The sequence below is a fragment of the Thamnophis elegans genome, chromosome 14 (assembly GCF_009769535.1).
Source record: "Thamnophis elegans isolate rThaEle1 chromosome 14, rThaEle1.pri, whole genome shotgun sequence".
NCBI classification, from domain to species: Eukaryota; Metazoa; Chordata; class Lepidosauria; order Squamata; family Colubridae; genus Thamnophis; species Thamnophis elegans.
In genome coordinates, this window is record NC_045554.1 from 4,513,031 (window position 1) to 4,528,898 (window position 15,868).

General features: G+C 46.1%; 2 protein-coding genes across 2 annotated transcripts in view; both read left to right on the forward strand.

Annotated features, from left to right (window-relative positions):
* Window positions 1–562, forward strand: part of LOC116517664 (myosin-16) — a 59,285-nt gene extending 58,723 nt beyond the window's left edge. The window contains exon 43 of the mRNA XM_032230769.1: window positions 69–562. The gene's annotated coding sequence lies outside the window, so the exon portion shown is untranslated. The remainder of the gene's footprint in view (window positions 1–68) is intronic.
* A 3,167-nt stretch (window positions 563–3,729) lies between these two features.
* On the forward strand, window positions 3,730–15,659 carry LOC116518042 (actin-related protein 2/3 complex subunit 1A). The gene is made up of 10 exons (XM_032231277.1): window positions 3,730–3,890; window positions 6,916–7,002; window positions 8,072–8,176; window positions 9,756–9,978; window positions 10,888–10,995; window positions 12,315–12,527; window positions 13,387–13,462; window positions 13,606–13,799; window positions 14,528–14,618; window positions 15,192–15,659. Exons 2-10 carry the CDS (start codon window positions 6,939–6,941, stop codon window positions 15,228–15,230), a joined length of 1,113 nt encoding a protein of 370 aa, XP_032087168.1. The 5' UTR covers window positions 3,730–3,890; window positions 6,916–6,938; the 3' UTR covers window positions 15,231–15,659.
* The last annotated feature ends 209 nt before the right edge of the window (window positions 15,660–15,868 follow it).

Here is a 15,868-nt window from a genome sequence, read left to right on the forward strand (position 1 = left end):
CTTCTTCTCTTCTGCTTTTCTCTCTCTTTGCTCTGGCTTGCCCCAGCTGAATCGCCATTCCTTTCTAGTCTGACAGGCTAAGCATCTCAGATGGCTGCAGCGTGGGAAAATTGCTCACCACCGTAGGGAGGACCGGAGCAGCCCGAAGACGTTTATAAAAGCACTTGCAAGGAAGTACGAGAAGGAGAGAGGACGGGAAGAAGAGCTTCTTGGCCCTTTGGGGGGAAGAAAAGGGATCCGCTAACCACCCATCCAAGCGTCCAATTTTCTTCATCAAGAAGGTGATGAACCATGGACAAGTTCTCAAAGAGTCAAGGCGTCTGTTCTGAATGCAGTCTGTTGCGTTTTCATGTCAAGGACGGAAAACGTTAGGAGGTCCAGTTTGGGTTGTCTCTTGTAAATGCTACCCTACTTGGAGCAATCTTCATATTTAGTCTGAATAAAGCTTAATCCTTTGGGGAAAAAAGAGATTTGATGGAGTTATTTGCTTTCACGTTGTTAGGTAAGCTCCCCGTTGGGAGAGCGAGTATGTTCAGCGAAGCGTTGTGAGAGTTGTGTTAGAGAACACACAAACCAGCATACAGAGACACTGCAGTTTCAGTAGGCTTTTACTTTCATGGAAATAGAGGTATCAGAGTCCATCAAACAGTCGAAGTCATACATGGATAATTCAGTCAGTCATCAATGTCTTTCAGTTAAGGGATAATCCAAATAACATAGTCCAGTATCATATAATCAGTTCGGCATTCAATGTTTGATAACAGTTGTAAAACTTACAATAGCTCATGACACTTTCTAACAGCCAGCTTCCAAAACACTCAGATCGGATCAGCCCAGCATCTAACAAACAGAGAGAGCTAACAGTCATTCTGGCTCCCCCTTATGGCCAATTGAGGAAACAACAACCAATCACATTTTACAGTATGATTTAAAAAAACAGGTACAGCATTGTTACGTGATTTATATATTGCCAACCCAACCATTAGATTATATTCCTAACACCCTTGATCCCTTCCCTTCCTTTAAAAACAACTGGCAACCTGTCCTCACACTTACCACTGCAGCCCCCACATGGTCCCATGATCAAAAGTTGAGCACTTAGCAACTACCATGTATTTGTGACGCTGGCAATGTCCGGGGGGGGGGGGGATGTCATGTGATCACGGTTTTCCCAGCTGGCTTCCAAAAAGCTATTGTTTCCCTGAAAATAAGACTTCCCCGGATAATAAGCCCAATTGGGGGTTTTGATTGCATGCTCTAAAATAAGCCCTCCCCGAAAATATTGCAACAAAGCAGCAGCCATGAGGTGACCATGCTCGCCGCCACCTTCACCTCAAAAATAATAAGATTATGATTAAAATTAAGATTTAGTTTATTTGTATGCCGCCCTTCTCCGGGAGGGACTCAGGGCGGCGAACAACTCAAAAGGGGAAAAAGGGGATACAAACACAATACACGTAATTAAAATACACAAGAGTCATACAGCCATACAAGTCGAGAGGGGAGGGGAACTCATCAACCCCAGGCCTGCCGGCACAGCCAGGTTTTGACGGCTTTCCGGAAGGCCTGGAGAGAGGTGAGGGTCCGAATCTCCGCGGGGAGTTCATTCCAAAGGGCCAGAGCTGCTACAGAGAAGGCCCTCCCCCGGGTAATAGCCAGGTGGCATTGGCTGGTAGATGGCACCCGGAGGCGGCCAACCCTGTGAGATCTAATGGGTCTGTGGGAGGTAATTGGCAGCAGGCGGTCTCTCAAGTACCCAGGTCCAATACCATGAAGGGCTTTATAAGTTACGACTAGCACTTTGAAGCGTATCCGGAGACTGATCGGTAGCCAGTGCAGCTCGCGGAGGATAGGTGTAACGTGGGTGTACCGAGGTGTACCCACAGTCGCTCGCGCGGCTGCATTCTGGATGAGCTGAAGTCTCCGAATACTCTTCAAAGGCTGCCCCATGTAGAGCGCATTGCAGTAGTAGACACCCCCCCCCAAAAAAAATAAATAAAGGCAAGCGCTTATTTCAGGAGTCAAAAGAAAATAAGACCCGGTCTTATTTTGGGGGAAACACGGTAAGTCAATGGGACAAGCCAGATTTGCTTAAATGTGTTCATTTGCTTAACAACTGAAGGAAGAGATGGCGGCTCACTTAATAACGGCTTCACTCAGCGAAGGTCCGGTCCCAATTGTAAGTCATAGACTGTGCAGCTAGGGAGAACAGCAAAATACTTTTGGAATGATAGGAAAAGGGAAAGGTTCCCCTCGCACATATGTACTAGTCGTTCTCAACTCTAGGGGGTGGTGCTCATCTCCGTTTCAAAGCCGAAGAGCCAGCGCTGTCCGAAGATGTCTCTGTGGTCATGTGGCCAGCATGAACATCATTTATGTTCTACAAATAAGAAAGTGAAGTTATTTTTCTGGGCGAGATCCTTTATTTCCAAGGAAAGCTTGCAAGGGATGGCATTTCCTCACGCTCAGCGTCTTCTTTGGAAACATTTTGGCAAGAAAAACCAAATGCACAGGGGCAATAGAGGTGGTACCCTGCTCAACAGTAGTAACTGTAAGAGGGATATTGGGAGTCCTAGCGGACAAACGCTTAAATACGAGCTGTGCAGCAGCTGCCAAAAAAGCCAAAACAGTTCTAGGCTGCATAAACAGAGGGATAGAATCGAGATCACGTAAAGGGTTAATACCACTTTATCAGGCCTTGGTAAGGCCACACTTGGAATCCTGCATTCAGTTTTGGTCGCCACGATGTAGAAAAGATGTGGAGACTCTAGAAAGAGTGCAGAGAAGAGCAACCAAGATGATTAGGGGATTGGAGGCTAAAACATATGAAGAACAGTTGCAGGAATTGGGTAGGTCTAGTTTAATGAAAAGGACCAGGGGAGACATGATAGCAGTCTTCCAATATCTCAGGGGTTGCCCCAAAGAAGAGGGAGTCAAGCTATTCTCCAGGGCACCTGAGGGTAGAACAAGAATCAAGGGTGGAAACTCATCAAGGAGAGAAGCAACTCAGAACTAAGGAGAAATTTCCTGACAGTCAGAACAATTAATCGGTGGAACAGAAGTTGCCTCCAGAAGTTCTGAATGCTTCAACACTGGAAGTCTTTAAGAAGATGTTGGACAACCGTTTGTCTGAAGTGGTGTAGGGTTTCCTGCCTAGGCAGGGGGTTGGACTAGAAGACCTTCAAGGTCCCTTCCAACTCTGCTATTCTATTCTAACAGAAAGTGGGCTGCATTTCAACGTGGCCCCCCAAATTGCAAACAGCAGGAAAACCGTTGGGAAAAACAACATAAATCTACAGGGTGCCACAAATGACACCCTGCACCCATGCGTTTATCTGCGTGGGGAGAAACAACCCAGCCCCTTCTGCAAATATTGCTCCTGTGCCCGAGATTAGTTCACAAAAAAACCTTTTATCTCGCTTTAATTTAATCTCGAGAAACTCTGCGACGGGACTATTCCCACACCCTGGTCTCCACCCCACCCGCGCAGGCGCACTACATCACCCCGTCTTGCCTTTCGCCCCCCCAACCCAACCCAACCCAACCGAACCCAACCCAACCTGTTTCCTCGCGCAAGCGCAGTCAGGGGGGAACGCCTCCCTTCCGGAACGCAGCCCTCCCGCGCGCAGGCGCAAGGAGCTCTGCCCGCCCAGTGCGGAGAGGAGGCGTGGCGGGAGAAGAGGTCAGAGGGCGAGGCCTTCGGTCCCACCGCGCAGGCGCGCTGTAGCACCGAGGAGGGGGAGGTTGCGCAGGCGCAGTGGCTCTTATCCCAGAGCCGGGCCCTGCTTGGCGACCGCGCCTTCCTGTCGTTGCCGTCGGTCGCTTCTCGAGGAGCGGAGCCGCGTTGACTGACCAGAGTCCGCGAGCCCCGCTTCCCTCAGGCCCGGGAGGTGAGTGAAGGCCGGGGGGGGCAAAGGGGAGGGGCAGAGGTCTTCCTTAACGGAAGGGGGGGCGCGAACCCCTTTAGAGAGAATAAATGTATGTAAAAAACCCCTCAAAATGCTATATTTTCATGGAAATGGGACCAAAATGGTGCTCTTGGCTTTTAATAACGATGAGATGGGGAGCTACAGGCGGTCCTCGACTTACAACAGATCGCTTAGTGACTGAAGTTACACCAGCACTGAAAAAAGGGATTTGGGACCGTTTTTCACGCTTAACGACCGTTTTTTACGCTTAACGACCGTTTTTCTCACTGAATCCCCTCCCATGGTCACGGGATGTCTATTCGGATATTTGACAACTGACTCATATTTACGACGGTCGTAGCCTCCTGGCGCCCCCCCCCCCCCGACTGACCTCATGACGAGCCGAGTTAACGGGGAAGCCGTGTTCGCTTAACAACCACGCGACTCGTTTAGCGACCTGCAGGGATTCCCCGAACAAGGATAGGGCGAGGAAAGTGTTAACATGGGGCGAAACTCCCTGAACAAATTTCTCCCTGAAACAACAGCGGGGGGGGGGGGGGGTCGTAAGTCGAGGACCCCCTGCTCACATTCTATAAATGCTCTAAAAGCGGGAGTTTTTTTTTTTTAAAAAAGAAAAATCCGTGCGAATAAATAAATAAATAAACCTTTTGTGGATCGCGCTCTCTTTCCCCTTTCGATCATGAAGCGGCGTCTTCAATCCTGATTTTCAGATCCACGGAAATAGGAGGGTGGATGTCTCAATACATTGGAAAAGCTCTAGTAAGGCGTTGTGTATGTTGGTGGTGTATTATATTAATTACAATAAGCCGCCTGGGAAAAACCAAGGGGAAAAAAAATCATCCAAACCGTTAAAAAAGCAAAAGTTGGAATATTTTGGATATGGGACGCGACACCCGGGGGGAAAAAAAAATACAGCGTCCTTCACGTAATCCTCCAAGGAAAGACTGAAGACCAAGGAAGTCCAGGCAGAAGAAGAAGAAGAACATCATGATGGCTTCAAAATCTTAAGGGTCCGGTTTGGACAAAACTCAACGGGACTTTTTCGTGCGACTGTTGATAAAAATGGGATCGCCAACGTGATTGCCAACATCCGATGACGGATTCGGCACAAGAAGAAGAAGAAGAATTACTAATTGAGATGATAGGGTGTAGGAGAGGCCATCCATCTGTCAAGAGAAGTCCCAGCCCACGGAATCTGAATTTTGTAAATAAAACCAACAATGCAATCCTGTTTTGCAAAAGGGCTCAGCCAGAAAAGGACACTCCTGTAGTATTCTTGCCTTTCTCCTATCTAGAAAGTCGGCCAGCAAAAATATTTGCTGCTTTCTTTTTATGATAGGCACGAAGGTGAATTTCATTTTACTCCACTTTGTAGCAGAAAAATACAGAGTTATGGGGAAAGAATGGACTTTTTTCAATCAACTGGTCGCCGTGGTCTCTATCCCTGAAGGCTAAAGAGTTAAAAGATAGAAATAGATAGATAGATCTATCTACACAGATAGAAATGCATCTCTCTTTTGATCTGAAGGACGAATAGAATAGAATTATTTAAAGGATTTTGTCTTTGGTGCATATGTTCTCAGTGTACACAAGGAGAATAACATGCCTTCATCAAGAATAAAAAGACACAATGCTTAGTGATAGTTAAGGTTAGTAATAAGCTATCAAATCGTACTAGCAAGCAAATAAAACAATATAAATGGAAAGATACAAGCAACACGGTTATAGTCATAAGTGGGGAGAGGTAGATACCAGGAAGGAAGAGAAGAATAATAGTAATACAGTCTTAGTAAATAGTTCGACAGTGTTGTGAGGACTGAGTTGTTAAGCCGAGGGATGGCTTTCGAGGGAAAAAAAAATCTCCTCTCTAATTGAAATGGAAATAAATGTAAAGTATGCAGAGGCTACTGAATAAAATCCATTTTCTAGCCTTGGGTAATCCTTTGAACAATAAACGAATCCAAAGGGCACGGTCTGTGCAGCTTCCTGTCTGAGAAAGCAGAGAGGCCGGGTCAGTTTTGTAGAGTCATTAGGTGACAACCTGTTTTATCGTTACTCTGCCCTGATTATGGGCTCATTCCAGCGTATGAGAGTCATTGATTTGATGTCTATATGAAGAGGATTCTGTTTGCTTACATTTCCAGCTGTGTATCACCTGGGTGGGCTGATTGGGGCTCTGCCAGCCAGTTTACGGTTTATTAGGATTTGTATGCCGCCCACTCTCGAGAGACTCAGGGCGTCTTACAGATAAAAGCAGGAAGGGGGAACATATAAAATTCTCTTTCTCGAAAGGGAAAGGCAGAGGAAGAATGGGAGGGAATGTAAGAGTAGGAAAGAGGGGAGGAATGGGAAGAAGAGGGGAAGGGTAAAGGGGAGGAAGGGGAAGGAGAGAAGGGAAAGGAGAGGAGGAAGGAAGGAAGGAGAAAAGAAAGAGAAGAAAGGGGGGTAGGAAGGAGGGAGGAAAGCAAGGAGGGAAGGAAGGAGAGAAGAAAGGAGGGAAGGAAGGAGGGAATGTAGGAGAGAAGGAAGGCGGGAAGGAAGGAGGAAAGGAAGGGGGAAAGGAAGGAGAGAAGGAGAAAAGAAAGGAGGGAAGGAAGGAGGGAAGGGGGAGGGAAGGGGAGTAGGAGAGAAGAAACGAGGGAAGGAAAGAGGGAGGGAGGGAAGAAGAAGTAGGACCGTTGTAAGATAAGATGGATCTATGGGATGTTAAAAAAGCAATTTTCAAGTATATTGTCAACAGTAGGAAAAATTGTCATATAATTGTGAATGTATATATGAAATTGATAAAATAAAATAAAATTTAAAAAAAATTCTCTTTCTCTGCTTTTGTGAGTCTGATCTTGGGAAGGCGGAGTGCTCCTTTCTTCCTCAATCCAAATTTAAAGAAGCCACTTGAATACATTTGACGGTTGCAGCTCCTCTCTCCATTACGTTTACGGTTTGGCATGTAAACAACTGGCTGATGGTTGGTTTATCTTCCGTTTAGACTTTCAAGATCCTCCTGCCAGAATGTCGCTACACCAGTTCTTACTTGAGCCAATCACCTGCCACGCCTGGAACCGAGACCGAACCCGTGAGTGTCATCCGTGAGGGTTTGCTTTTTAAACTGTGATTTCAATAAACATTTACTTGATACGCTGCTGAAAACCCACAGCTGCTAGTAACTAAGGTTCGAGGGCAGTGGTGTCAAACTCAACGCCAGGGGGCCAGATCTAGCCCGTGGAGTGCTTAGATGGCCTGCAGGCCGTCCTGGGCATCAAGCTGGCCACACCCACCCCACCATGCCCATCCCCTCCCCCGAGGTCAGACACAACCCTGATGCGGCCCACAATGAAGTCGAGTTTGACACCCCTGTTCTAGGTAGAAGAGGATATTTGTGGAGGTGAGCCGTGACGTCCTTGGTGCTGTGTGAGCGTGGGGCTTTCTTGCAGGCGTTTCATTACCAAGCTAGGCAACAAAATCAGTGCACAGCCCTGGTGATGTTACTCACCACGGTTTGGTAATGAAATGTTTGCAAGAAGGCCGCCAAGCTCAGACAGCACCAAGGACCCCACAGCTGAGTTGCTGTTTAAGCTTTTTTCGTGAGGGACGGTTTGCAAAAGAGAGTTGGGAAGATGTGTAGGCGGGGAAAGACAGAAGGCTGTTTAACCTCCTCACCCTCTGCTGTTTTCCTCTTGACGCACCTCGAGTTCTTTGTTGCACGCTTCTGGTGTAAAAGACAGGCCCGAAAAGTGTGCAAAAGGTGGAAAGCTTCCCCTTCTACCTTTCACAGCTACACATTTTTCACTGGTTGAGTTTTATTCACCAGTGTAATCCAGTTTTTCCCTTGTGGCAATTCTTTTCACCAAGACATCTTCTGTTGAGTTGAACTTTAGCATCAGCTTCTGTTTAACATCTTTGGCTTCTCACCGTTGTGTTTTCTTTTCATTTTATATTCATTTCCATGCGCCTTATGCAGTCTCTCCATTTGGGAAAAATTACTGTAAGAGAAGGATGAATGAATAATGTTTTCTAAACCTCTCCCTCTCTCTCTCTCCCTCACTCTCTCTCTCTCTCTCTCTCTCTCTCTCTCCCTCCCTCCCTCCCCCTCTCTTTCTCCCTCTCTGTTTTTGTTAACGCAAATCCAATGATTCTCTTGGCAGAGATCGCCATCAGCCCGAACAACCACGAAGTTCACATTTACAAGAAGAATGGGAACCAGTGGGTGAAGGCTCATGAACTGAAGGAACACAACGGACACATCACCGGTAAGAGCCGCATCAGCTCATGCAGCTTCTGTCTTGGGCGGGTGTGTGTGTGTGTGTGTGAATCCTACACAACCTGCACAATTCTGAAGAAGATAACCTCTGATTTCCTGCGAGAGTAAAATGCCTCTTTTAAGCATTCCCTTCCTTTGGATGGAATTCATTCTGGCGTGCCTTGTTCCTTCACATTTCAAACCAAGTAGAATAATAATAATAATAGTAATTATTAGTAATAATAATAATAATTATTATTCAGTAGCACAAATGATCCATTGGAATTTGTGCAAAAATTATAATATTAAAACAGCAACAAACTGGTGGGAACATCAGCCTGAAAAAGTCACCGAAAATCAGATGGTCAAGAACTTGTGGGATTTCCGTATACAAACGGACAAAATACTGGCGCATAATACACCAGACATCACACTGGTTGAGAAAAATAAGGTCACAATCATAGACATCGCAATACCAGGGGATAGCAGGGTCGCCGAGAAGGAACTTGAAAAAATCGCAAGATACCAGGACTTAAAAATCGAAATTCAACGACTATGGCACAAACCAGCAGTGGTTAATTCCAGTGGTAATTGGTACACTGGGTGCTATTCCAAAAGCACTGGAATTACATTTAAAACAGTTAAAAATTGACAAAATCACCATCAGTCAAATGCAAAAAGCCGCACTGCTTGGATCTGCATGCATATTACGAAAATACGTTACAACGTCCTAGGCCCCTGGGTGGGGCCCGACTAGTAACCAATGCCAAATCCGGCGAAACAACTGGCCGCTGTGATACAATTTTTTTGTTGCTAATAATAATAATAATAACAATAATAACAATAACAAATCCCCATCCAATTTTTCCATTGGGAAACGTATCCATTGCTGGGCTGATACATATCATTGGCATATGACTAATCCAACATTTATGGCCCATTTCACTGAGAAACGTTCGTCTTTTTCTTGCTCTTCCGAATTCCTGGTTAAACCACTTTAGGAATTAAAGAGGAGGTGTAGGGTGTACCCTTGTGTAAACGCATACGACACCTGATGTAAGAGAAATCTCGGAGGCTAAGAAAGAAAACTTGGGAAGACTTTGAAACATGGCCAAGGAGAAGCAGATGGGCGTCTCAGTCTTATCTGGGAAAAGAGATAGAACGAATGAATTCACACATAAACGACAGCTTTCAGTTCAGTTTTGTTTTGAAGATTCTGCATTCCCGTTCCCTCTCTCTTGGCGTTCCACCCCATGAACGAAGCTCCATGGGAACCTCGTTTCCTTGGTTCTCTCTGACGATTAGGGACTTGACATCTTAACAAATTGATGTTCGGCGCAGTAAATAGCAAAAGTAGACCAATCTAAGATGCCGCTGCGAAAGATTAAAACCCTAAAACAGTGTTTCTCAAGTTTTAGGTGCGTGGACCTCCAACTCCCAGAATTCCCCCCAGCCAGCTGGCTGGGGGGAATTCTGGGAGTTGAAGTCCCCGCATCTGAAACTTGCCAAGCTTGAGAAGCACAGTGATGATCTCAGAACGGTGGCCTTCAAAAGCTGAGCCGTTAACGGGCCCTTTCTCTCCATCACAGGCATCGACTGGGCCCCCAAGAGCGACCGCATCGTGACCTGCGGGGCTGATCGCAACGCTTACGTCTGGAGCCAGAAGGACGGAGTTTGGAAACCAACTTTGGTCATCCTCCGGATCAACCGAGCAGCCACCTTTGTGAAATGGTCGCCTCTGGAGAACAAATTTGCGGTCGGAAGCGGCGCTCGCCTCATCTCCGTCTGCTATTTCGAATCTGAAAACGACTGGTGAGTGAGCGGGCTCATCTCTTGCAACGCTCATCCCACCGGCCTGGCAGCAAACTGGGTAATAGGGTTCCTGGCAGTTAATTCACTGCCAAGCTGTCTCGCGCTTTTACGTGACTTGAAAGAAAAGAAAACTCGTCCAGGAGTTTGTGGCTACGTTCCCAGAAAGATTAGCCAGCTCCTGTTGTGGCCCGTAGGTGTCCAGCAGAGCTGGCAGCAGATTTGGAGGTTGGGAGGAAGATGGGCCAGTCCTGGAGTCAGAGGAAGGCTCTGATGAGGGCTCTGTGTCGGAGGGAGAGAGGGGGCCAGGGCTGTCTGACAGTTATCAGCTGCCTTCAGAGTCAGACATCAGTGAGGCAGAAGAACAGCTGGAGCCTGTTCCCAGAGTGTGCATGCACAGAGTTGTCAGATGAAGGGAACAGCTAAAGAACAGAGGTCGACTTGGGAGTAAGGCCACAGGTGGACGATGAATGGCCCCTCCCAGAAGAAATAAAAGAGGAGTGAAAGGGGAGTGGAGTTTGCAGGGGACAATTAATTTGCTTAATTGGTTTGTGACTCTCCGAGACTCCTTGCCAAGTTCTGCAGAGATTAGTCTGGCAGCTCTCCAAGCCAGATAAGGTCTGTGACCGTAAATCCTCCCTGGAAAGACTTTGCTGGATGTGAAGGAGCAGAATTCACAGTCAATTAATAAAAGGGTTTTTTTGTTGGACAAGGAGTTTGCTTCCTGCTCTTGGGAAGCCTCGGTCAGAACAGGGGAAAACTTTATGGACTTGGGAACCAACTAGATTGGTATCATGAGGTCAGTTGTAGTGTTCAGACCCATTTTGCAACCCACAGGGATTTGAATGGCATCTTTAGTGCACATTCAGCACTAAAAGAGAGTGATGCGAGATGTCCTTTTCTGTTTCCTAGGTGGGTGAGCAAGCACATCAAGAAGCCCATTCGTTCCACCGTCCTTAGTCTAGATTGGCACCCGAATAACGTCCTGCTGGCAGCTGGATCCTGTGATTTTAAATGCAGGTGAGAACGCTCATAGCTTTTATGAAATGGTATTCTGGTATTTGAGGGGCTGCCCCAAAGAAGAGGGAGCCAAGCTATTCTCCAAAGCACCAGAAGGCAGGACAAGAAGCAATGGGTGGAAACTAATCAAGGAGAGAAGCAACTTAGAACTAAGGAGAAAGTTCCTTAGAACAATGAATCAGTGCAACAACTTGCCTCCAGAAGTTGTAAATGCTCCAACACTGGAAGTTTTAAAGAAGATGTTGGATAACCATTTGTCTGAAGTGTTGTAGGGTTTCCTGCCTAAGCAGGGGGTTGGACTAGAAGACCTCCAAGGTCCCTTCCAACTCTGCTATTGTATAAGTTTGGATTCCCTCCAAACTTATATTCCAGGGAAAAAAAGAAATATATAAATAGTTGTTTTGGTCACCATGATGTAAAAAAGATGTGGAGACTCTAGAAAGAGTGCAGAGAACAGCAACAAAAGGATTAGGGCACTGGAGGCTAAAACAGATGAACAGTTGGAGGAATTGGTTATGTCTAGTTAAATGAAAAGAAGAACTAGAGGAGACATGATAGCAGTCTTCCAATATCTCAGGGGTTGCCCCAAAGAAGAGGGAGTCAAGCTATTCTACAAAGCACCTGAGGGCAGAAGAAGAAGCAATGGATGGAAATTAATCAAGGAGAGAAGCAACTTAGAACTAAGGAGACATTTCCTGACAGTGAGAACAATCAATCAGTGGAAGAACTTGCCTTCAAAAGCTGTAGGTGATAAAACATTGAAATATAAAGATAAGGAGATTGTGGTTCTGAAACAAGCACCAAGAAGAGTGAGAGAGATGAGAAGAGAATATCAATTTCTGACTAAAATTCTACTTTTAAAAAGGCGTTCATTGCAGATGGCTGATACCAGACGGTCTCATGTTTGCATGGCAAGGACAAAGACACCAGTTGTAGCTGCTTCATCCCTGAAGATTTTTAAGAGGAGGCTGGACAGCCATTTGTCTCAAATTATATCGGGTCTCCTGTTGGAGCAAGGGACTGGACTGGAAGACCTCCAAGTCCCTTCCGGCTCTATTCTGATTGGTTGGTTGGCTGTCTGTTGACCTCGTTTTACAACAATGTCACTGAATTGTTACGGGCCAAAAGACAAATATCCAACCTATAATTGTCAGGGTGCCAAAATTGAGCTTATAATCGAGATTTCCCTGGTAACCTGGCAGTGACAAATGAAGCAAATAACTATATCTGCCATCTAACATGTGTATAATATTTTAGATTTGCTATTTCATGTTTTGTACCGTGTTTCCCTCTCAAGGACAAACTTTCGCTTCCCGCAGGGTGTTTTCAGCCTACATTAAGGAAGTGGACGAGAAGCCGGCCAGCACGCCTTGGGGCTCCAAAATGCCCTTTGGGCAGCTGATGGCTGAATTCGGGGGCACCGGCAGTGGCGGTTGGGTCCACAGCGTCAGTTTCTCGGCTAGCGGGAACCGCCTCGCCTGGGTCAGCCACGATAGCACCGTATCCGTTGCCGATGCCTCGAAAAACATGATGTAAGTAGCTGCGGCAAGGGGGCAGGGCAGCGCTTCTCCGAATGGCTTCCGGTGCGGTGGGTCCGGCTGTTTCGCCTGCCCACGAAGAGGGTCCCCCAATTCTAAAGAAGGAATCCATTTAGCCTCAGGCATCCAGCTTATGAAAAGGGAGACGGTGACTCATTGGTTAAGACGCTATCAATCAGAAAAGTTTGGTGGTTCGAATTCCTAGAGCCGCGTAACAGAGTGAGCTCCCGTGACTTGTCCCAACTTCTGCCAACCTAGCAATTCGAAAGCAGGTTAAAAAATGCAAGTAGGAAAATAGGAACCACCTTTGGTGGGAAGGTAACAGCGTTCCGTGCGCCTTCGGTCTTGAGTCATGCCGGCCACATGACCACGGAGACGTCTTCAGACAGCGCTGGCTCTTTGGCTTTGAAACGGAGATGAGCACCGCCCCCTAGAGTCGGGAACGACTAGCACATACGTGCGAGGGGAGCTTTTACCTTTATCTAGCTTACATTGCAGACAATAGCAATCATATTTAGGTTTCTATATGGCCCCGTAGTGCTTTACAGCTCTCTTTGGGTGATTTACAACGTTAGGATAATTGCCCCTAACAATCTGGGTCCTCCTTTTACAAACCTCGGAAGGATGGAAGGCTGAGTCTACCTTGAGCCTCGTCAGGTTCGATCTCCAGGCTGTGGGCAGAGTTTGCCCCCAATCCTTCACTTTAACCCCTGCGCCACCAGGGCTCAGGAATTGAAATGTGGCTTCTTAGTTTGCGATTGACCTAATGGAGAAGGCGGATCGTTTTACGCGGTGCAAACAATGGACGCGATCCCGTTGCGATGCTACGTTCTTAACCGTTCTTGTTTTTTAGGCTCTCCCAGCTGAAAACCGAGTTTCTCCCCTTGCTGAGCGTGTCCTTCGTCTCGGAGAACAGCGTGGTGGCTGCTGTGAGTGTCTTTGCTTAGTTTTGGAAGCTTTTGAGAGCTGGGGAATTCTGGGAGGAGTCTTCCATCCCCCCCCCCGCGTCTTCCAGCGGTCAGGCTCGTGAAACGCCGATCCAAAGCCCCGATGCGCTGTTTCCTTCTCCCAGGGCCACGATTGCTGCCCGATGCTTTTCAACTGTGACGACCGCGGAGCGCTCAACTTTGTCTCCAAGCTTGACATTCCTAAGCAGAGCATTCAGCGCAACGTTTCGGCCATGGAGCGTTTCCGCAACATGGACAAGAGAGCCACTACGGAAGACCGCCACGCTACACTGGATACGCTGCACCAGAATAGCATTACGTGAGTTACCATCGGGTACATGTGCCATCATCGCCATAAGTGGTTTACAAATCACATAATAAAACAGTACCAAAACATGACTCAAAGCATAGTTCAAAAAATACAATTAAAACAAGTGTACAATTTCTTCTGAGTCAAATACTGGTTTCATCCTCCTCCTCCTCCTCCTCCTCTTGCAGTCAAGTGTCTATTTTTAAAAAATTATTTTTTCCCCTTCTACAACACATTATATCAACATTATGTCATCATACCTGTACATGTATATATTATTTCGCTTCTATGTTTACACATCTTTATACACAGTTCTCTATCCTCTATCTATCTATCTATCTATCTATCTATCTATCTATCTATCTATCTATCTATCTATCTATCTATCTATCTATCTATTTATCTCTATAGTTTTTCAGCTTAATTAATTTTATTCTTGTTTTGCAGCCATTTTTACCAAATGTTCCAAATTTCATAATATTCCAACTCTTCTTTATCTTTTAATTTTAGTGTTCACTTGTCTATCGCTGCACAATCCAAAAATTTTGTATCACTAATTCGTCCAAGGGGATATTATTTTGTTTCCAGCATTGAGCAAATGCTATTCTAGCTGTGTTAATATGTACTTAATTTTCTTTGTATATTTCCCTTTGATTATTCCCAGCAGAAAGATTTCGGCTTTGTATTTTATCTGTTCTCCTGTAATTTCTTGCACCCCTTTCCAATTTTTTGTCTAGTCAAGTGTCTATTTATGAAGTGGACAAGCAAGATTGTCGCAAGTTTTGCACCACTGGCATTGACGGAGCCATGACCATCTGGGACTTCAAGGTACGTTTGACACACACACACACACACAAACACACACACGCACGGCTTCTCTTTGATGGATTATACCGGCCCACCCTATCGTTGACGTAATGTTTGCCAGCTCCTCTGTTAATTGTGTAGGAGAAGGAGGAGAGAGGGTGGGGCCAAGAGAGGAATTAGCCTAGAATCTGGATGCTCCCACGAAATGAGCTAAACCCGCTTCAGTAAGGCGAAAACTCAATAGACGCTTCGTTCAGCAACACAAACTCTGGGGCTCAGTGGCGGTCATAAAGTCGAGGACTTTATGTTTGCCAGCTCCTCTGTTAATTGTGTAGGAGAAGGAGGAGAGAGGGTGGGGCCAAGAGAGGAATTAGCCTAGAATCTGGACGCTCCCACGAAATGAGCTAAACCTGCTTCAATGGGGCGAAAACTCAATAGACGCTTTGCTCAACAACACAAACTCTGGGGCTCGCTGGCGGTCGCAAAGTCAAGGACCATCTGTATGGCCTCCGTAGAGCTGTGGTTGGCTTCGGTTGTCACGGTGAATTAACCTGCTTCCTTACTTCTTTTCTTCCCCCACTCCCATCCCTCTAGACTTTGGAGTCCTCCATTCAGGGTCTACAGATAATGTAGAACGGATTCTTGGTTCCTCTAGCAAGACAGCCTCTTCTGAAGCCTGCACAGACTTGAAAAGACAGGGTGAAGATGGATCACACATTTTTTTTGTTTGTTTTCTAAAGCACTGAAAAAAACGACGACTTGGTGAAATATTTCCACCTACCCACCCCCCATTTTCCCTCCCTCTCCCCTTTGGTGATATATATATTGATCTGCCAATCACCTGTGACCGTAGTATATATTTTGGGTTTCTGGGTTCATTGTTGTTTTTTTAATTGTCCTTGATTGTTGTTGTTTTTTTTTTTATCCCCTCCTTTCACCAAAGCTGCTCCTTAAAATAAGTTTATTGCAGGAAGTATGGAACACTAACTTAAACCCGGGGGAGTTCTTTGTTCAGCTTGTCTGCTAGAAAATAATTAAAATTAAAACAAAAGAAAAAAAGCATCTTGCTACATCTCGCTTCTTTCGGCCAAGTCAGGCGGGGGAATTCGCTGGAGAAAACGATTCAATTTGGAAGAGTTCGCCAATGCAGATGAGTATGAGGAATAAACAGGGTGAATTAGAAATTCAAGTAAATGAGGGCAGATACAACATGGTTGCCATTACAGAAACTTGGTGGGGTGAAACCCACAAATGGAACATGCAGCTAAAAG

Bases quoted from the DNA above. Each gene is read 5' to 3' on its own strand.
- LOC116518042 (XM_032231277.1), top strand. From the start codon at position 6,939: ATGTCGCTACACCAGTTCTTACTTGAGCCAATCACCTGCCACGCCTGG. The intron at 10,996-12,314 runs GTGAGAACGCTC...CGCTTCCCGCAG, and splicing joins TCCTGTGATTTTAAATGCAG to GGTGTTTTCAGCCTACATTA. The intron at 13,800-14,527 runs GTGAGTTACCAT...TTTTTTGTCTAG, and splicing joins CTGCACCAGAATAGCATTAC to TCAAGTGTCTATTTATGAAG.